Source organism: Lonchura striata, chromosome 2 (assembly GCF_046129695.1).
Source record: "Lonchura striata isolate bLonStr1 chromosome 2, bLonStr1.mat, whole genome shotgun sequence".
Classification (NCBI taxonomy): domain Eukaryota; kingdom Metazoa; phylum Chordata; class Aves; order Passeriformes; family Estrildidae; genus Lonchura; species Lonchura striata.
In genome coordinates, this window is record NC_134604.1 from 68156309 (window position 1) to 68179230 (window position 22922).

The window sequence follows — 22922 nt, forward strand, 5'->3', positions numbered from 1 at the left end:
TCCCAGGTGAATGCCTGCATGACACACACCAAGCAACGGGCGAGATAAATCCCATTTCGCATTCTGCATTCTGACACAGGGATGCTGCACGTTCTGGGGCTGCAGAAAGGGGCTCTGTAGGGTGCCTGGTGCAGCACGCTCTGGCACGTAACCCCAGAGGCCAGGGAGCCAGATTCAGAGGAACAGAGACACAGTGACAGACACAGCAAAACCCTTCGGGAGTGTGGCTGCTGAAGCAACCATGACTTCATTAGACTTGCTCAAGATGCCCTCTCCCCTAGACCTTTCACCTCATTTAATGGTTTCTTGGCCTCAATCCCTTATAATTCCAAAATGAAAAAAAAAAATCTCTTTTGACTCCTGTTTTCAAGCCAGGGCTGTTTGATTTGGAACGCTGCATTGAAGTCTGTGTTACTGATTGATTTCAGGTTTATTATATTTTCCCCTTTGAAAAATGCTACAGTAAAAAAAATCCCCACTTTGTCGTTTTTCATGTAACCCCCCCCCCCCTTTTTTTTTTTTTTTCAATCTTAGCAAATGCTCAGTCTTTTCCACTTCAATAGCTTGAAATTCTCCTCTGGGAGCCCTAAGCTCTTTAAATATTTTTAGGTTGCCAGATTTCTTATGTTCTCTCTCCAGGAAGCCAATTTTGTTTCTAAGCTCTTGAGAGTAGTCCAGCTTCATCTTTTGCGCACTCACTGCATCACAATAAAATGCTGCCTAATTGCTGCCTCAGCTGAGTCCCAAAGGTGCTGGAGTTTGTCTCTAGGCTACAGTTGTGGACAATAAACTCTTCTCAGACTGGAGTTAAGCCTTTTTATTATTTAAATCTGAGTCATGTAAAATTAGTTTTAGTTTACTAGCAAGTTACCCACAAAGATCTAGTATGGAAAAGAAACTCCCACATATTGTTTTCCAACACAATGAGAGAATGATCAGATATAAAGATTTGCAAGTGGCTTGTAATACAAGATGTGTATAGAAACACCAGCATTTAATTTTGCCAAAAAAACATGAAAATGTTTCTGTGAGCCTAGAAGTTACTCTCAGACCTTGTCTGTTTGATGTTCTTTACCTTCAAATTGAAACTGGTGGTATGAAAAACTTTCTTTTTTCCTCTAGTTTATCCATGACCAGAAATACCTATGAAAGAGGAAAGGCAGCTGAAGATAACAAATGCCAGATGGGCAAGAGCTTTCTGTTCTCAGTCTAACACCACAGCAAGAGGATTTAGTGATCATTTTGTGTAAAAATAAACAAGAATATACTAAGATCAGCCACCCAGGCTGCATCCCCATCAGGCTTGAGAAGACCCCTGTAACAAGCGACAAATGGACAGTACAGGGAATGAGAATGAACACATGTTCTCTTTCTCATCAGGACCATATTAATCTATCCTCAATAGCAGAAGACATCTGTATATGCATTTTCTCTATTTGCGCTCCTTTTTGTAATCTGTATTTTAAAGTTTTTGTATTTCTGTTGTACAATATAGCTTCTGATGAAAGTGCATACTCCACAGACAGTATATAAAAATACTTAATGATCATTGTTTTGAGACTCTTAATTCCTTAAGACAACAGGTTTTTTGGATGCATTTGGTGCTGTATGCCCAAATCCACAGTCTTAATTAAGCGAATAGGAAGCTGAAATAGATTGCTAGATTTTCTCAAAATTGTTAGACTGTCCTTTAATTGAAAAGGTCAGACATGGTAACGGAGACCTGACATGGTTTTTGTGGTGGTGTCAGTAGCATATTTGCAACCTGGGACACTCTTGAGCAAGGACAGCACACATCCAGTTCAGGCAAGCCTGTCCAAAGGTCTCTTTGTAGGGCTCTTTCTGTCAGCACAGAGAGCGTGCAGGCAGATGCAGGGATCTGCAGTGACTGTGGGGAGACTGTTAACCACACACCATACATTCACCCCCTCCTGTTGCTGGGGTCTCTCAATCCTCATTTAGACTTGTCTTCTCACTTTTTTGGGGGGGAAATTCCAGGCATGGTATGGCAGGCATGGTGTGACAGAACCTCCATTAGTAACAGTGACGCAGAAGATGGGAAGGATGCACAGGTCTGAAGTTGACTTTGGCAGGCAGAGCTAGAAAAGCTAGGATGCGATTTCAGCCTTATTCAGATTAGTGGGAACTTTGCCACTGATGTAAGTGGAATGAAGACTCTGCTCTACATGTCTGTCTGTAATCTGAGAACATGTATTCTGCACATCCTGGAGACTCAGTGAAAACCAGACCCCACAGAGTTCACCTTAGATTCACTGTCTCAAATAAAACAATATGGATTCTTTGGGCCCCTTTTACTTATCAGTAAAACAAGTATGATAATGCTTTGAGTGCTAAACAATACAATGTGTGTAGGAAGACAGTATCTTTTATTAGGCCAACTAAAATAGTTGGGGAAAAACAGACAAGCTTTGAGGCTTGTCTGAAATGCTTTGAGATGCTCTGATGAAAGGTGTTTGAGCTGTGCAAGGGATCATTAAATTACATTCTTCCTCTCTCTGGAAATAATTTAGTGATATTTCAAAGGAAAGATGCTGTACAGAAATAACTGATTTCTATTGCAAGTGCTGTCTGGAGCTAAATATCTTCCTTCCTCTCTCTTTATGAACTAATCTGAAGAAAATATGTTTTAAATTAGCATGATAAGAACAATGTTGTAGTATAAAGTATATTCCTGTGAAAGGTAACTCACAAGATCCTTAAACTTATTTCAGTACATTCAAACAAAATGGCTGTATTTGTGGAAAATATGAATGTATCACTGTAAAGAAATTAGACAGCATGGAAGGTCAGTGAAAATGGTACATGAAAATCAAAAAGGCAGATATGAGTCAAAAACTACATTATGCTTGTAAACACTGGCTAACAAACCCCCAAACAGTCACTTTTGAGTGTGGATATCATGCCTTGGAAAGCTGTGAAGCAGCTAGTGTCCATAAAAAGTGTTAAACAGCCAAACACTTAACCCTCTCCTGTCCTCAGTTTACCAGGAAGGAGCTGGGCAGTGCTCACTTGAAATTAGCCAGGGCTGAGAGACCACAGCATTAGGGTGTCCCAACCATGGGTACAGCAAGATAGATCCAGTGCTGTTGTGGAGTCTGTGCAACACTGAGGTTACTGAGGGCATGAAGGGGTAGGGGAGGGAAGGTTTAACTCTACATAAATTCTACTAATATCACTTTGCTTGTACTTTAGTTCAGTGTCAAGACACAAACAATGTCAAGAAGAGAGAAAACTGGGGGCAGGAGAATCTTTAGATATGTGAAAAGTACTTGTGAAAAAGGACGAAATAAACTTGTTTATGTTTATTAGAACAAGAAGCAATTGGGATAAATTGCAGTAAAGATATTTACATTAAAACACTAGACAACAGTCCAGAATTAAGGACAATTAAGCATTGGTATAGATTGCCTAGAGAAATGGTGAAACGTTCATCATTTGAACATAAAAAAAGGTTTTAATAAACACCATTAAAAATGTCATTATGGATGATCGTTCACTGAAGCAGAGAAGACCTGGATATTGATCTGAGAAAAGTTACAATGTGTGACCAGGTCTTCCTGGATGCTCTTTTTTCCCCCAGAAAGATGTTGTTGAAGATTTTCTGTTTGTGTGAAATTTTGAGATGCAGTCATCTGAAAATATTTGTCTAAGAGAGGAGGGACCATTTATCTTTTGAAGTCCCTGTTCCTCTCCACTGATCACAGATGCAGTCACAGATGACTGGCTTAGTATGGACACCTACTTATTGAATCTGCAAAGTGAGATGAGACAATTACCATCCTTAATGACAAATTCTGTCCTTTCTCATATATTCCTAAATATAACACTCAAATCTCCATTACTCATTCCAACTATAATTATTTGTTGTGCACGTATGAGGTGGCACCCATAACACATAATCATAATGTTATTTATTGTCCTGCATTAGTAATGTAGCACATTATATTTAGATGCCATATGGCCTGATGAAAAATGTAATAAGGACTTCCTATGCAGTGGAATAGAAAGCTTCTAGACAACAATTAATATAATTTATTTCACTTTTGCACTGCATTTCTACTAAAAATATCACTGAAGTGTAGGCTATCTCAGGAAAGAAAATGTTACATTTACATCTAAGACCCGGCCAAAGCTCTGCCGAGTTGCAGGTAAAACTACTAACTAGGAATGTAAGTGGTTTTATTTCAGCAGTATGTATGAAATAATAAGGTGCCTCTGATATATGGTATTAACCACTTGTGTTTCCAAAATCTGCATACAATAACAAAGATGCTCAGCTAATCTATAGGAATGTGTATGTTTATATAGAACTCATCTCACCACTGGACTAAAACTGGGTACTTAGGAAATATCACCACTATGTCCCATACTGACAGGGAAGAAGTCTGAGCACCCAACCAATCCCCTCTGCTGAATTGCAGCTTTCTCCCTGGGGACCTCTTCAGGTACATCCCCTGCATTAACTCTTTAGACTCCCCACAAATGACAGTAAGGCCAAGAACACTGTATTTGGCTCTCCCAGACCCATGTTGTCTTCCAACACTATTCCTGCGGGTTCTGCACTGGGCAGAGATGAACACCACAGGGTATATCCATATGAGATCCAGGGTACAGGTTGTGGCATGGGCAGAGCAGTCTGGAGTAGCCCTAAGCATCCTAGGCGTGCATCAGCACGCACTACTGAGCCTTGGGATGGAAAACTGCTCTCTCTCGTGTGGATACAGAACTTCACAGACACTTGCAAATAATGGCATAGGTTGTCTGCCCATATCAGCCAGCACTGCACTGAATAGTGGCACTTGGAGACCACCTTCATCAGGTGGAAAGGTCCCATGGACTGTCTCAATAGGAGGGATTTTTTTTTTGGTGTCTGGGCAAAACAGTAATCCAGAATAAAAATGATAAAAGGTGACAAGGAGAAAGAGCACAGGATTACCTTCCCCATCCTGAGAAATCTGTACAGTATTATTCTCCTGTGCACTTGGAACAACTTCTTTTGATACCTTTTGTTCTTTTGTAACCTGTAATTATAGAAAGCTCAATCTTACATCTTTTTATGCACAAGCACCCTCATCATACATGCATTTCTACGCTGTAAAAGGATGTGAAGACTTAAGGCTCTTGTATTGATTTTGGCTGGATAAAGTTAATTTTCTTCACAGTAGCTGGTGCAGTGCTTTGGATTTGTGCTGGAAACAGCAATAACATGGGGATGTTTTGGTTACTGCTGAGCAGGGCTTACACAGGGTCAAGGCCTTTTCTGCCTCTCACCCCACCCCACCAGCGAGTGGGCTGGGGGTGCACATGGAGTTGGGAGGGGACACAGCGGGGACAGCTGACCAACAGGATATCCCAGACCATGTGGTGTCATGCTCAGCATGTAAAGCTGCAGGAAGAAGGAAGAAGATGGGATTTTCCGAGTGATGAAGGTGATCTTCGCATGTAATCATTAAGCATGATGGAGCCTGGCTTTCCCGGGGGATGGCTGAACACCTGCCTGGCCCTGAGAAGTTGTGAATTAATTCCTTAATTTTCTTTGCTTGCTTGTGGGGCTTGTGCATTACCTATTAAACTGTCTTTATCTCAGCCCGTGGGTTTTCTCACTTTTACCCTTCTGCTTCTCCCATCCCACTGGCTGGGGAGTGAGTGAGCAGCTGTGTGGGGCTGAGCTGCCTACTGGGGTCAAGCCACAACAAGCTCATTTTGTAACTTCATTACATTTAAAAATGCAACAAGTATGAAAATTATATGCAACACTTCCCCTCCTTTTTTTTTCTTTTAAAGTGACATGAAAAATTACTTGAATGAAGAAACGCATACCGGAAGATGACCATATATAGGTTCAACTCCAGCTTAGCATATAGAGGTTTAGCTTCAGCTGTGTTTCCTTATGGATTTTAGCTTCTTTCTTATTTAAATCTTTAGGAATGTTTTTATTCTTACTTGCATGGAAAAGGACCAGAAAGATGTGAGTACTTTAGCTAAAAGAAGCAATTAGGTAGGTGAAGCTATAGAAGGTCAATGACAAGTAAAATGAAACAATCTCTTCATATGTTATTAAGATGCCTACCTGATGACTACTGAAATTTAAAAAGCAGCAAAAGATGCAAAGCAAAACTATTAAAAACTACTAATAATTCTCTCACCTCATTGGGTTTGTGGCTCACATTCCTAATACATGCTTGTTTTAAAAGAATACTGTTTTATAACAGGATAGTTAATTCTGTAACAACTTGAAATACCTTAATTGCCAGAGACTGCAAAAGTGTCCTGGTAGTGGACACCAGTAGCATCAAGTCTGTCTGAACTGGGATGAGTTTTAGTAATCAGGAAATGAAGCTTTAGTGACATACTAGCAGCTGAGCCTGGGTGGCTTTAGAGGTCAGCACACAGGGCAGTTGAAGCTCGCTTGTTGCAGTCAGCAGTGCGCCAGGTACAAGGAGCAGCTGCTCAGCCCGGAGGTGGGATTCAGCTGCCCAAATGTAGCTATTTCATATCTCAGCATCTCTTATGGGTCATGTAAAACATCATCTAAAAGGCTGGATTTTCCACTGATTTTGAAAAGAATTTAAGACAACTATTTGACAAGCAGATGCCTGCACTGTAAAACATTAAAGCTAGGTACACTGCACCCAGCATGTCTGATGAAACATTAGCAACCCTTGGCTGATGGATGGGGAACTTTTTAAGCTACTCCAACTTGACTGCAGCTGCTTTGTGCTAGTGGCAACATCATGCTTCTAGGCTTATTTATAAATAAACATAATAAATAAATAAATAACCACCTTTTCACGGTACATTTGTAAATACGATAATTAATTATGTTTAATTTATGGCCACTTTTTACATGTATAACAGAGACACATGGCTAGATTATATCTTTCTTACAGTGATGCAAACCACAATAAACTTCCATGACATTTTTGAAACTGTAATGGTATCAAAATAATGTGCTTGAACAGAAAAATGCTTAGGTACTCAGTCTCCTTAACTTACATCTTAATGTTAAACATATCTTTTTCTTGGTGACACACTTGGCAAAGAAGTCAACAGTGCATTTCTGTGCCTTGCTAAAGATCATCCCTTCCTCAGACCTGTTTACAAGGTCATGCAATTAAGAACATCAGAGATGTGACCTAGGTTTAAAGTTACACCTTATTTTGCAGTGTTCAAGTCAGATGTTTTCACCAACCTGGCTGGCAGTACCACCACATCAACCCCTATACTAGCCCAAGAGACAGAGTGGTATGTCAAGTAGAAGGCAAGAACAAGCGCTGAGGGGTGGAGGCCAGGTAAATCCATTTAGTTGTCAAGGAAAAGATGCAAAGAATAGCACAGAAAGGCATTCAAAGTTGAAGAGGCTCCTCTAGATAATTCAGAGCAGAAGCCTAACTAACAGTCTGAACTGCTCTCTGGAGGAGCCTCTCTCACTCCTTCAACTATGCAAGGCATTTAGGGAGACAAGCCTCCTAATTTAGGCATCTAACTTAGATGTTTAAACGTAGGCAGTGAATATTCCCCCTGAGAATGTGAATGGGATGTTACAATAGTTTAAAACAAATTTCACCAAAACAGTGATGCCAATGTCTGTTCTTTTATGAGATACAGTTCTTTGTGCCACCGATCCTCTACTGACACAACCATGTTTCTCATTTATTAGATAAATGAACAACATTAACAGAATGCACATTGTTCAGTGATGGTCCAAATTCTGAAGTTAAAAAAAGATTCCAAATTTTACTCACAAAATACGAACCAGATTAAGTTGTTCACATGGAAACCACTGCACATTCCCAGCAGTAATCATTTTAGGGGACCAGAAAGGGAAAAGAGCTTCTTCACAATGATCACCAGTGTATATTTAACTTTATTGTTCTCCTCAAACAGTTTTAAAAATTTTTTCAATTAGGAGCTCTGATCTGTAATTACATCTTGTCTACATTGCTCTTATCTACCCAGAACTTTTTACATATTCAGTGATGTGGGTTTCAGAATTTATCAATAAATGACAGAAGTTGTGAAGTTGTTCTTTCAATGCAGATGCTCCTGCCCTGCAAAATCTTGATGCTAAAGCACACACCAGAACACAAATTTTCAGAGTATCTTTATCCAGTGTAAACACCCTCATTGCCATTGATCACAGCACTATTCAAAGGACTACTTGAGACAGTTGTGGAAGGAATGCTCTTTAAATGTAGCAATCTTCTCTCCTGGATGAATATGTTTACAGGAGTGGATTGGTAAAACCAATTCATTTTCTAGTGTCTCACACTGCGGAACTGCAACTAACGCGCCTAAGAAATCAAACATGCTGGGTAAGCCATTAATATGTATTACACTGTCATTTGTTTATTCTAGTGGCTTGGGCATCTACACAGTGTGTGCAAAAAGCTGCCCAACAGCTCCCTGATTTGAAACTGCCACTGCTAAGTCAGAAAAACATATATAGGCAAATGAGAATAATACATACCAGCATGACTTAAAATGGCTGTGCCTAAGTTAATGGGCTCAAACTATCAAAGCCTGTGGTGTTGTGTCCATTCCCACTAAGCCCTCATCCCTTCAATAAACTTGCCAATGCTATTGCAACTTGTGCACTGAAGCAGGTGCTGCAGGTATTGTTAAATGGGAAGCTGCCAGTCATTTTACATGGGCACATTGGGCAGATTGCTGCCAGATGAAATCTAGAACAGTTAAGTCTGCCTGCCTTGTGCTCAACAGAAGCACCAGCTGAGTATATATTTTCTACTGTGATACTACAAAACTAAAAGGAACTTGGTTACACTTCTATCCTTCTGAAAATGTGGTAGAAATTGAGAAGTGAGCCTCAAACTTATTGCAGTGGGACACACAGTGCAACTCCAGAATGTCATATCTTCAAGAAAACAACTTAAAGTTCACACTTTACCATGAAAGAGTTGTACCACCAAACAAAAACACATCATGAGAGATTTTCTCTCAGCTGTCAACCTCAGCAGACGGATTAAGGGAACTTTGCCACTTGCTACTGTCTAGTGGTCTGCCACAAAGTTAAGATGGTGTGAATAAACTTTCTTTCCTGGTCCAGGTTTTCACTTAACAGTTGCTGACATCCAGCTCCTTGCACATGACTCTACTTTTTCTGAGGTTTCTGTCCAAGTTTCCTCTCTGTTTTTACTGCTGTAAACTCCCTTCTTATTCCTCTCCAAAAAGTAATACTCCAACATTATTAAGTATACATACAAAAGAAACACAATGTCCTAGTTCCTGTTTATTTTTCTAATTTCTGTCCACAAACTCAAAGCAGAACAGGTGAGTTTTTTTCCCAGTGTACTGTTGGCTTGTTTCAACTCATCTCAAAGATCTGTCTTCTCTTCCACCTGTGATTTACATTAAAGTGACACTGGCCTATTCTTCATCATTTTAATCAATCAACTTAAAATTGCTATAACAGCTTTCTCTCTCTAGGGCCCTAACAACTCAACACATTGGGTGGGACTCCTGTCACCTACCTTTAGACATCTACAGTGCAAACACACTTAGGCTGATCAGATGAGTCTGCTGTAAGCATTGGAAAAAAAATAAGCACATTCAGAGCACAATCCACTTTGGCTGAAGCAGGAATTGTATCCCCAAAATCTTAACTCAGAGGAAAAAGTCTACATGACAGATGTCTACATAGACCAGATAAATAAAAACATCCTTGCCTATTCCACCTCTCACCTTCTGGCTGTTTAAAAATCAACTTACACTGTTCTCTATTATAAATTGACAGCACTTTGAGATGTGCCTTGTGGAAAGGATGTTGATTAAATCTTTCTCAGGGTTCAGACTCTGAAGTTTTTTCCTAGGAGAAAAATTGGTGGATGTGTCATACTGGTAAATATAATTCCATAAAAATATCTATGCAGAAGAACAATTACTATGCGTGTATGAAAATTAACAGCCTACTGATGCCTTTACTGACTTGTGCATAACTTCCCTTGCAAGGTTAATGTCCATGAATATGTAACATGCACCTTCTTCTCCCTACTGCTTCCCTATTGTTTTTCCCTTTTCATTATTACAGCATTTCTCCATACAGCCTGTAAGACCTTCGGTAAAGAGTTATGTTTGCATCTGAGCATTAAAGCTTATTACGAAGGCACAATAACTCCTGTAGTCTAGTTAAATATAATTGCAAGGGGAAGGGAAGACAGAAGCAGAGGGCAGTTCATAATTCACAGACCTCTCACATGATTTCAACCTTCTCCTTGCAGAACTTTGTGGGTGGGAGGAGGTTACAAATGAAGCTCTCTGCTACTTTGTGCTAAAAGCCTGCGCCAGCCCTCTAGTCAGTGGAATTTATGTAATGATAACCAAATCAATTCAGAAACCAGTTTTGTTAATCTGTCAGAGACCCTAAGAGTGCAGAGCTTTAAACTTCTCTGACAGTGTCTGCAATTACTCTAGCAGAAGAGACACTTCTGAACCAAATCTAATGTTCATGGCAAAAGAGTTACATTAATTTCTATCAGCTTCTGATTGAACTGACTAGAATAAATCAGAGTGAGTGGGCACACAATCAGCTCTACTGGCAGATTTGCAGATTGCTGGAAAGGGCCATGATAAGTCTCTGGGGTCTGGCTGTGAGTAATGCTATCCTCCACCAACACATCTGGATCCTGCCGAACCACACTCGCTGACACCCACCATCATCATGTCTTATCCAGAACTGCTAGGTTTATAGCCTCTATCAAAAAATAAAGAAGTTGTAAACCATGAGAATATGCTCAGAGTAGAACAAGCTTCAGTGGCTTAAGGTGTCACCTCCCCTCCCAGCAATTTCCTACCTCCTCTTTGCCTGAAATTCATGCCTCACAGCAGAGTTGGTGGAATGAGACACACACTAGTTCCAGCTGTTTCAACACAAGGTCCAGAAAATTAGCTTAAACTGCTCATAAGATTACTTTAACATCATATTTTGCATTAAAATGGCTTAGAAAAATTAGTGCTTTTCAATCCAGGGACTGCTGTAGAGGCAGGAACCTTCAGTAAGGAGGTCAGAGAAGCATATTTTTTGCAGCAGTCCAGCGAGATTTGCTCAAATTTGACCTAGCATTAGGAAAGACTAAGAAATTGCACACTTAAAGTTATCATTTTTATGGCTTACTAACAGGCTTATGAACTTCTGATTGCCTGACTGGACTAGGTGGCCTTCTGAGGTCCCCTCCAACATGAATTACCCTGTATATCTAGGGTGCGTGGCCAGGAACCTGAAGACACAGTTCTTCCTGCTGACACAGTCACAGCACATCTTGGCAAACTGTGGAGACCCATGCTTACCAAATTTCCCCTCAGAGTGGTCAAAATAGGTTGACACTGGTATTGTTCTGGTGCTGAACAACTGCTTTTCAGAAGGGAAGTCAGCTGTAGCATGGGGACCCTCTGCCACTAGGAAGCAGCCCCACTTGACTCAATTGTTACTAGAAAAAGGGATGGGGGGAAAAAAACAACCAGAAAAATAGAGATTATGCCCAAATAACCAACCTTCTCTGGGTCACAATTTCCTGGCTGGGGGATACAATCCTCAGACCAAGCACTTAATGTGCTGCCTAATGTGGTAAGAGGTACATAGTCTCGTGGGAAGGGATATTATGGAAGTGCTGGGACAGAGCTGCTTATCATCTGCTCTCCCCTAGAAAGGCTGAACTCTGTAAGGTCTGCACAGCATCTATGTTTCTGCATATGTGAAAAAACAGCAGGAATTGATGTCATGGACAGGCAAGTTCGAAGAAATCTGGAAAAGGGGGAAGCCAGAGTTGCAGCTGTTATGAATTCATCACGATTTTGGCCCTGGTTCCAAAATTCTCACAAAGACATAAGAATCTCCACATGATTTTGAGGCAAGCAAGATCTGCAGATCTATGAGAGACACATTCATGCATGCTGTATTGTTTAAGAGGCATACTGAGCTTTTAGTTTCAATCCCTGCTCTTTCACCTGCGTCAGTTAGCATTTCTGAGAACCTTACTGTGAGATACAACCTCATGCCGCTGCCTTAAAGTAACAACAGAAATTTTCCAGAGAAATCATATACTATTATCAGGTACGATCACAAGATCATCGTCACTGGGATGCTCTCAGAGCTGTCACAAGGCAGTTTCAGCAGTAAGGGCTCACTGCAGTGGTGCAGCTGCACACAGAAACACAACTCGGATTCACTGGGATTGCAATGGGCTACTCCTGCCTCCACATCTCCTCTGCCTTCCTTGTGCCTGCAGCACCTCTAAGAATCAGCTAATTCGGGAGCTTTCAGTTCCAGCAGAACTCGGTTAATTTTTTGGAGGAGCAAAACTGGCTGTCCACCAGATCAGATCCCAGGCTTGCCTTGCCAGATGGCATCATCAGTGTTACTGCGGTGTAAATAACAAACAGAAAGGCATATCCATGATCAGAGAGGAATGCAGGACTGCCCCTTTCGGTGGCAATACAGACACAGGCTGTCTTGCATTAACTGTGAAATTACATCCCTAGAAAGGTTTGTAACTGCATGGCTCCCCTCGCAGGACACCAGACTGCTAGTATTGACTGTGAGCCGCACGCTTCAGAACACTAGGTAACATTCACCCTCAGGAGATGACACAAACTGGGTGGTGCCACCCTGTGAGACTGCCTCTGATCACCAAATACCACTTTGGTCCAGGAACAGGGCAAATCCCTAAATCTGTTCCTTTACGGTACTATAAAAGTGTATTACACTGCAATAGAAAAGATAATCCAGTGTCCTTCTGCATGCCCACGCAGGACAACCGTATGCTCTGCATTTCCTAGACACACCCACAGACGAGCTGGAGGCACATGAGGTTTGCATTCAGACTGTGAACGAGCTCTGATGTGTATTCAGAGCTCTTCCCGCTGGTTCCAGCCGCAAGGACACGACGCAAGGGCAGAAACTGATGCACAGGAAGTTCCAGCTGAACATGAGGAAGGACTTCTTTAGTGTGCAATGACTGCGCAATGGAACAGATTGCCCAGAGAGGTTGTGAAGCCCCCCTCACTGGAGCTATTCAAGAAGGGTCTGGACGCAATCCTGCGCCATGTGCTGTGGCATGGCCCCGCTTGAGCAGGGAGTTTGGACCAGATGACCCTTCCAGCCTGAGGCATCCTGTGACTGTGATTTCAGCCTCCCGCCCGAGTCCTGGCGCAGCAGAGCGCGGCGGGCGCTCAGCAGCCAGCCCGGGCGCTCGGCTCCGGCACTCCCTCCCTCCCTCCTGCCCGCCGGGCCCGCGCCGCTCCAGCTCCCGCAGCCAGCGGGGCGCTCTCCGCCCGCCTCCTCCGGGGATGCTCAGCGCGGAGCCCCGCCGAGGGCTGCTAAACGCGGGCTGGGCGGCGGCATCCGCAGCCATCGCCGGCGGTGCCGCGGGGTTTTCCTTTAGGAAAATATCCCTTTCCCCCGCCGCCAGGACACGGCGGAGGCGCTCCGGAGGCCGGAGCGGCGGGGCCGTCCCCTCCCCGCGCCCGCCGCCGCCGCCATGGCAACCGCCCGTCGCCGCGCGCGCGCACCCCCTTCCCCGCCCGCCCCCCCGGCCCCGCTCTGACAGAGCCGCAGCGCTGCGCCCCCTCCCCGCGCCGCTCCCGCCCGCGGACACGCACCCCCGGCTCTCCCAGGTAACGGCAGGGCCCGGGAACGGGGCAGCACCTCACGGCGCTGCTGCCCGCGGCGGGCGGCGGCTCGGACCCCGCCACGCCGAGAGAGGCGGCGGGGATGCGGGGGAAACCAGCGGTAGAGGCTGGAGGAGGGTGGGGGCGCTCCCCCATCTCCCGCGGAGCGTGCCGGGAAGTGTAGTCCGCGCCCCCCGCCGGGCCTTGGGGGCTGCCGGGAGAAGCGGCGGGAGGGAACTACAGCCCCCAGCGCTCCCGGCGGAGGGGGAGAGATGGGTGCTGCGGAGGGGACCCCTGTGGGGACGGGAGGCTCCCTCTGAACGAGGGCACTGAGGCGGCTCTCCCCGCGGAACAGCGAGGGACAGAAGCCCCTGTGGCGCTGCCGGGACGGGAGGGGCGCTGCGGCAGGGCCGGCTGGGAGGGTGGGCGCAGGGGCGGTGCGGCTGCGAGGGGAGGTGCGGGGCAGGGCAGGGCGGCGAATGGGGGGTGGGTGCGGGAGAAACACGGGTGGGTGCCTGCGGTGAGGGGAGGATGGGTTGGGGGGCGTCTGGATGCCAGGGCGGGAGAGAAAGAATACAAGGAAAGGGGCACATGGGAACATAGATGGATGGATGGATGGATGGATGGATGGAGATGTGCTGGAGGAGGAATGCTGGAGCAGATGGACGGAGAGAGCTGTGCAGAAGGCAGGGCAGACTGGAGTGTGGGGATGGGTACGAAGGAGGCAATGGTCAGAGGGAGCTCTGGAAAGTTTCCCCAACCAGTTTGCATTTATGGTTTCCACTTTCACATCTCCTGAAACGCTTAGGCTCTGTTGAGCTTGTTTCACTACGTGGTCTGGACACAGTGTAAACTTTTAAAAATTATTCTGCTACATTTCTGCTTTTCCCAAAAATTTCTGCCATGATGTCAGCATTTGTCCCTTTTCTCTTTCCATTTCCTCTCCTGACAGTTCTCGTGTTATTTTTTACCTTGTGTTCTCTAACAGTCATGGAGGGGAATAAAATTACAGTTTCTCTATATATCATACTTAAAATACACATGTTTATGACTAGTATATAAGGGGGTGTCATTTTTTCTTCCTGAAAATCTCTATCTTAAAAGCATCAGTGCATTAGTACTCCCTTGTATATGAATATTGAATGTCTATTCCTACTACAGTTTCACATTTCACAGTGATGGGTTTCTTTCCAACGAACGCTTGATTGCAGTTGCAGATTGTTGAGCAGTTTCTTTTTTCTTCCTTTTTCCCCCATCCCTGTGTCAGCTATATCCTAGACAGGCTTCAGCTTCTTGCAACTCCTGGTACCTGCCACACTGCAGAAGTGAACATTGCAGCTGCAGCGTGCTTCCAGGGTGCTTGGCTCTTGGAGATTTGGGCTTTTGAGCAGGTAATGGGGAGAAATAGATCTCGCCCTGACCCAATTCAAATCAAAAGCCTGAGAAATAAATGGAATACAAGAAAAAAAAAGATAGGCCTTTATCAGGCTTTCTGTGTAATTAATTAAAAACCAACTGATTTTTCTGGGGATGAACTGAGAAATCTGAAGACTGATGTCTGTAGCACTAACAGCAGTATGCCTATAAATGTATATATTTTTTAAAATGTATGCTATTCTATTTGAATAATACATATCCTTAGTCTTAAAGAACCAATTATTTGAAATTCACAGTGGGGTTCAAGAGGTGTAAAAATATTCAGCCCAAAATTCTGACCTTATGGGTCAGGGTTATAAACACCTGTGTGAGTGTATTAAACCTGCAATTATTCATGGAAAGCTTATCTGGGATGCAGCTTGGCTGAGCTGGGAATGGAGCAGCAGCAGCACCCAGTCTCTGTGGCGCTGGCTGTGGTCTGGTAGGGCTCATGGGCTGCAGCATGGGGGGAACACGGGCGTGCTGTATCCAGGCCAGGTGCAGGAGCAGTTTCACTGCTTTTCTTCTGGGCACAGAGCCCGACCTAAGAAACGCTCTGAATGCGAGCTGGCTCTGTGCAGGCCCATCTTGGGAGCCTTTGGTGGCATGTTTGCTCTACCAGAAGTGCTTACGCACATGATACGCAGAGAAGCAAGTGGCTCCACAAAGGACCAGAAGGATTATTGACTCGGGGTGGTTCCACTTCGTTGCGCTCCAGACAGGCCCTAAAGAATCCTTCAGGTATCTGGGCCCTGCTCCTGCAGAGGAGGGCTTGACTGATCCACCTCAGTGCTGGTCCCAGCTGAACATGGGCCTGGGTTTGATTTGATACTAATGTCAGAAGCCCTGGAGGCTGTGCTGGAGAGGAGAGAGAGGTGTGGAGCCAGCCGGGGTCCAGCAGGGCTAAGGTGGAGCAGAAGCTGGCAAGCCTGTTACTGCCTGACCTGTGTGTGTATGGAGTTATGCTCCCCAGAGTACCCCACTGCATTTGTTTTAGCTCTTTTCCTTACCCGGCCTTGCTAATGAATACCTCATTACCCCAAGTAATGGTGGTGTGGCCATATGGATGTGTCTGAAACTGGTGTATGAGGTGCTTGGAGAAGGATACAGTTCACACTCAGTTTTAGGAATAGCACAGCCATCTCTGATTCTCCTTTCTCCTTCTTCAGAAAACTGTACTTCAAAGGCTCTGTAAATGGCTATTTCATGCTCCAGGATGCTTTCTGTTTGGCTCACCAAACTAATGAAATCTCTAATTTAAATCTCTAAGTTAATCTTTAATTAAAAGACTGACCACCTATTCAGTGTTTTGTTATGTCTTTACTTTTGTCTTACTGTGTTTACTTTTGTGGTGAATGTCTTTACTTCATTTGAAGATTTTTTTTTTCACTTGCACTCCAAGTAACTCTGTTTCAAGTTAAGAATGCACACAAAAATAGTTTGAGGCCTGCACACATGCTTCTTCTCCTTCCTACTTCCCATACACATTTCCCCATTAACTCCATGTCTGCTATTGTAAAACAGAGTTTCAGTGCAAAGAGGCCAAAAACCAATTAGCAGAAAGCAGTTGACTGAATTAAAAGATCCCTTGGTGCTGGGTTTCCTGGACCGTGGTATATGTGTGTGTGTTTTATCTGGTGTCTGTACTGCTTTAAAAAATGACATAACCTGCTGCAACCCCAACGCTGCTGCTTCTGCCATTGTAGCCAGCCTTGTCACTGCTAATGCACACAGCAAAAGGAAAAAACAGCACTGGCATAACACATTTCCCATCTTTGATTCATTTACATGTTTAAATTCAAATCTGCTGGAACTGAGCCATGTCCTTACTTACAGATATGTTTTTAACAGGAGCTGTGATCCTGTGAAGTCATGATCTTAGTTTTCACACCAGTCCATGGGACCACAGCTGCATATTCAAACAAAGCCATGTTAACAGGGAAAGATGGATTTAGCTATGAAACTTGGCAAGACTTTTGTTTGTTTGTTTTTTATCTGACAATGATCAGTCAAAATGTTGTTTTTGTCATGCAAACGTAATGTCTGCAGCATCAGCAATTGCTTCTGAACAGGGACAGATAATTATTGGAAGTGAGGATCAGTTGTTCTACACCCAACACCAAAACAAAAGGGATAATCTTTATAATAAAGCAGGAAAGACTTATTTAATTTCTTTTAATTATTGCATTTTTTAATATCTTATTCTTAAAAATCAAATAAAATGTATCAAACACATAAAAAAACACAGTCTATTTCTGTCAAAAATAGAATGCTGTAGGCTTTTAGTAGGAGTCATGTGCCATGCAGGGAAAAACACTTTTGTTCCTCTGACAATCTTCCAGTTAGTGTTGCTGTTTATACTTTCTCAGGTAAAGAATTGTCATATTGTTACATGTCTCTATTTTAGCAATTTTTAAGTTTGAAGAGAAGATTGCAAATCAGATCATTGTGCTATTTTAAGTGAAGACATAATTGAGGGAGAGAGAGTTGTTTGAAACTGGTCAAAGTTGGCTTACAAAAACAATATGATCTTAACCTAAGAATGGGAGGTTTCAATTAACTGTAATGAAAAGCTTCCAAGCAGTAAGAGGAATTTGAAGATAAACAACTTCAGTTTATGACTTAGACTCTGGTTTAAGAAATGGTTGCGCATGAAAAGTGTATGAATCCAGAAAAGAAAACCTCCTAACAGTGGACTTCTCTTCCTGCTTTGCTCTGTGTGGCAATTGACCTGTTCTGGGATTGTGCGGTGGCAGAGAGTCATCCTGGCTCTGCCTTGAAGAGGCAAGTGGAAAATTAAGTGAAAAATGTACAGTCATATCTCAGTCATAAGCAATGAATTCAGAAGATGGTGCCTAACAGTGTGACTCTCTGTCTTGTGACATTTGTTGTAACTCTTACATTGCATTTCAGGATGTCCAACATCATGCATGGCTGGTTTAGAGAAAATGAGAAACAGGATTAGTAGCCAGTCTTCATCAGTGTATGTCCAGGCCTTTCCAGATGTTCAGCTGTCCAGTCAGCAGTATTGCAGGGCTGCCATGATGTAAGAGCATATGTCCAGCAATCTCAGGAAGCTGTGGAATGTTTTTGTTTTGCCTGGATAAAATTTGGATCAGAGAAAGACACATGTCCAGGAAAATCCATGTATTAGATAGCCCTCTCAGTGAGTAATTAACATCTGATTTGGAGAAAAGTCTGGTTAGTAGGTATTAAATAAGGCTTGATGTGACTATTGAAACAATGAGAATAAAGCAAAAGTGTCTGACAGCTCATTTAATGAGTTCGCCATCTTGTGCAAGAGTCAAGGGCTTGTGGGGAAAATGGGATGCAGTGGTGTCGCCGGTTGTGTCAAAACACATGCAGAACAGAGACATATAAAGATAGCAGATGCCTTCCATTTTGGCACTTGCAGAGTGAATATTTGGGATCAAGCAAGAGGAAAAGCCCTGCTGCAGACCCTCTCTATGGGGAGAGTGTTTGCTGCCTGTGGTAACACTGTAGTGACATAGCGCTGAGAGAGATGGTTTGAAGAGGGCTAGTCCTGCTGAATCCATTCCCATTGGTGTTGCTCACAAGCTTGGAATAGTGTGCTAAGCTGTCCCCCTTTGCCTGTCCTTCACACAGTCACTGTATCTGCCCATGGATATGTTTTGTGTGTATAATGCTTTGATGTTAGAGACTATCTTTTGGATGTTACTCAATTGTGCATTGCTTTAGTTCTGGGAGAAAAATTCTTTTCTGACCCCAGATAGGGATCAGCTCAGCTTATGCTCCAAAGAATAGAGATTAATATCCCCTGTGACCTTTTAGCCTAGCTGCTGCAGTGTTTTTAACAAGTGGGTTTAAGACCCCATGTGTGGTAGCTATGCTGACACGAATGTCTGTAATGTCTCTTCTTGTCAATGATCCGTGAACTAAGGAATCTCCAAGGATATCCTGAGGTGCAGTGGAGCTGTTATGATCTAGTGCAGGAGAGAGCCATACAATGATAGAATGAAAAGCTGGTGTCACAAGTAGTGTGTAAGTTGTTCTAAATGTACTTGACAACAGTTGTCCATGGCTGTATATTTACTTAAAAGATGTGGCTGCAGTATGGTAGGAAAATTAAATATCTAAACAAAGCTCCAGATAACAAACAACAAAATGCTTTATTTATGATTTCTGTATTTCTGATTCCTTGGATATCTCTGATGTTGTATGAACACTAATACAATTTAGAACAGATAATAAAGAGTGAGTACATAACATGAAAAGGTCCTCGCCTAGTTGTAGTTACTTCTCACTCTCTCCCCATCCCTTTTGTTGAAGCATGGGATGATCAGAAAACAACACAGGAAATAATTCCTTCCAAAAATAATTTTTCCTTTATTTTGGATTTATTTGTTTTGATTTTCTTTGGATATTCTGAAGTAACATTACCTTCACTGGTGTGCATAGGAGACTTGTAGTTTGTTTAAACCATTTTTAGCATTAGTTTTAAATAGCAGTAGAATCTCAGAGAACTGCCTGGGATTCCAGGAAAGCACTGGAAGCTGTTTCAAATAAAGCTCCATAAATGAGTGACATTATATTCACCTTTTCAAGCTATATGACACCTTTGGTGTCTAGGGTATGTGATAAGTAAAAACTGAAGTGCCTGAATCCACAATAAAGATCCAGGAGCTTTTGTCAGCCTAGCTCTGGAGGTATTGACTGCTCAGTAGGTACATAGGTGTGTATCCACCAGCCTCCCTCCATGCTCCAAGTTTCAGTGCCTGTCAGTGTTTTATTAGCTCTTCAGTGTGACACACCTGGCATCAAGCTCATGTGTGAGCTTTGGCATCACATGCATGAGGCTAGAGGCCCCCAAACTCTTGGTAGCTGGAGGAAATGGGAGTTTTGTTTGGATGGCTCCTGCAATTTTGAAACCATGTAAATTTTTCTGCGTCCTGCCTATCAGCTTCCTTGTCTAACCACTGTGCTGAAGAGGGCACATGTTTGCATGGTTCCTATGGCTTGCCTCTGCCTGTGGATTGACCCAGCTTCCACCACAGACAGAAATGAGGGGGTTGTCACCTCTGGTGAGCAGGGAACTCTTCTGGAATTAAGGGGAGTTGGTTGTGAGTATCAGTCCTCTTAAGGCAAAAGGGAGTTCAATATGACCAGAGGGTGGGAAGTAGCTGTAAAAAGGAGCAATGAGAGATTGTAAAGGAAGTATGTTTTCTGCTTAATAGATTTCTAGGACTTGAATTCAGCACTTCCTTAAAAATGTTTTATTTACTCGCTGTCTTTCACTACGTATGCAGAAAACCTCCAGAGATTTGAGGAATGTTGGTGACAGGCTGGTTGTGAAGCGCATCCTAACCTGGATGTGTTTGAAGACAGATCAATGTCTTCTGCCCCACATAGTGTTCTGTTCATTTATAAGCTGGCTCATGAGATCTGAATGGATTATAAACTATCTTCAGTTCCTACAATTTTATGCATTTCCTGTGCAATGTGGGTGACATAACTTTTTTCCCCTATTAGTTACAATTTTCTATATTTAAAAATTAAATCATCTTAGTTGCTGCTAATCCAGATCTTGGTAATGATGTATCCTCCCTATGTCAGGAAACAAAATTAGGGCTGTTGCCCTTTCCACCTTAGGTTTTCTCCTGCCCAGTTGTTTACAATAGCCTGTGGGAATGCTGTGCAAGCTGAAATGTGCAGCACAGCATGAGGACAAGTAAAGCCTCAGTAAGTCCTGCTGTGCTTGGTGGAGTGTCAGTTGCGGGGGTAGCAGCATGTTCTTGCTATCAGAGTCATCAGCCACATGCAAGCTATGTGACCTGTGGGTTTAAGTGAAGGTGGCAGGTTTCCATGGCTTTCTTGCAGGGAGCAGGAGTGATGAGGTGGTGGAGCAGACCTGGTGTGCAGCTGTAGGCAGCAGTTAGGACCATCAGTGTGGCAACTTTGGGAGATGCAGCGTGTGTTTGCTCATGGCAGAATGAATTTTGTGTGGATGTCTGTTTAACTTGTCAGGGGTTTGAATTTTGCTAAGCACAAGGGAATACAAAAGCATAAGACATATCCTCCTTAATGCCATCTTGCTCTTGTCTTGTCTGTTTATAAAACCTAACATTTTTATAACCCACTAGGATGTAAAAGGTTACTTCTCCCTGTTCTGGCTTCTGTCTGCTATCACCTTCTGTGTGCACTCCAGTAGCACAGGCTGTTTTCAGCTGTGTAGCCTGAACTGTGGCTATAATCCAAGATCTGGATTAGCAACAACTAAGATAATTTAAATTTTAAATATAGAAAATTGTAACTAATAGGGGAAAAAAGTTGTCACCCACATTGCACAGGAAATGCATAAAATTGTAGGAACTGAAGATAGTTTATAACCCATTCAGATCTCATGAGCCAGTTCATATATATCCCTCCTTCCCAGTTTCTTCTTCACCTCCTTGGTCTTGCCAAACCCTTGATACAACTAGTGGACCACTCTCCAGAGCTGACCTCCTCCCTCTTGCACAATGCAACTCTGCATTGCACAGCTATGAATTGCAATTTTTTATTTTTCATATCCAGAGATTTATATCTGGGTGAATGTCAGGGATCCCACACATACTGAGTACAAGGAAAAGGAACTGATGCTCTTTATCTGTGGTGAGAACCTAAAGTTTGGGTCACATGAGATTCAGATAAAAGGGCAGGCTCTGCTTGTATCCTGAACCTTAATTACAAACCTAGCTGTACAATACAGCTTAATTCTGAATGTCTGGATCATTGCTTTATTGAATGGTTACCGGGAAAAGCTGGGCTATGGATTTGCCTTAAAGTCATGCTGCAATTTTTGGGGACTAGGGGAAGGTTGTACTTTGGGAATCACTGTTCTAAGGAATGTTAAATTTGGATTGCTAACTTGGCCATAAATCCCAAAGTGACATGTTAAATTTAATGAAAAAATTCAAGTCAGCATGTGGATGGTGGAGTACTTTGAAAAAATATTTAAACAGAATGAAGCTCTCAACTTTTTCTATAGTAGAGCAGTCATTCAACCATATCATAATCTCATTAGGGTGAGGGCTCTTGAAAGTGTGAAGTGCAGACATCCCTGATGCTGGCTGGCACATTTAGGCACGTATGTAATACAACAGAATAAAAAGCAATTTAATGCCTCATGTGATTTGTGATTCACAGCTGATGGCTGCTAATACATTGTGGTGATCTACAAATTAACGTTGAGTTTATTAGTTTCAGTGTGGGAAGGGCATTACATTTTGTTGCATTAATTTAACAGGACTGGGGCCAAAGGCAGCAAAGAAGTTGTGTTTTTAATCAGTATAAAAGAGTTCCGATTCATGATCTGAAACCTTAGGCTATTAAAGAGATACTCCAGACATAAATGGTTGTAGAAGAGAAGGACTGGATGGGAGTGGTGTTGGAAAGACACAATTCAGCTATGAGAAAAATAACAAAACTAAAGCATTACTGTCTGAATTATTCTACAGCATGTAAAATTCATTTTTTCCGGTAATTATATTCTCTTTTAGATTTCTGAGTGAAGATGAATTTAGCAGAGATTTGTGATAATGCCAAAAAAGGAAGAGAATATGCACTCCTTGGGAACTATGACTCTTCTATGGTATATTACCAGGGTGTCATCCAGCAAATCCAGCGACATTGCCAGTCGATTAGAGATCCAGCAATTAAGGGGAAATGGCAACAGGTAGGGTGAAATAACATTCCCATAGTCTATTACTTGATATTTGAAAATCACACTATGCATTCCAACTTTATAAGATGCAGAGGACTTATATTTCAGTGATGTTGGCAACAGTTGTTGTACAATATTTTGTTGATATTCATGGGAAAATATTTTTCATGGTGTGTTC

The 22922-nt window shown here is 42.8% G+C and overlaps 1 protein-coding gene and 1 long non-coding RNA gene across 2 annotated transcripts in view; one reads left to right on the plus strand and one right to left on the minus strand.

Annotated features, from left to right (window-relative positions):
• The window catches only part of LOC110476751 (uncharacterized), a 46443-nt gene extending 32704 nt beyond the window's left edge, over positions 1 to 13739 (minus strand). Inside the window, exon 1 of the long non-coding RNA XR_004148106.1 lies at positions 13636 to 13739. This is a non-coding gene — a long non-coding RNA (uncharacterized LOC110476751). The remainder of the gene's footprint in view (positions 1 to 13635) is intronic.
• KATNAL1 (katanin catalytic subunit A1 like 1) overlaps positions 13563 to 22922 on the plus strand; it is a 38799-nt gene continuing 29439 nt past the window's right edge. The window contains exons 1-2 of the mRNA XM_021541965.2: positions 13563 to 13650; positions 22581 to 22756. Of these exons, the coding sequence (XP_021397640.1) occupies positions 22595 to 22756 (162 nt within the window). The 5' untranslated portion in view covers positions 13563 to 13650; positions 22581 to 22594. The remainder of the gene's footprint in view (positions 13651 to 22580; positions 22757 to 22922) is intronic.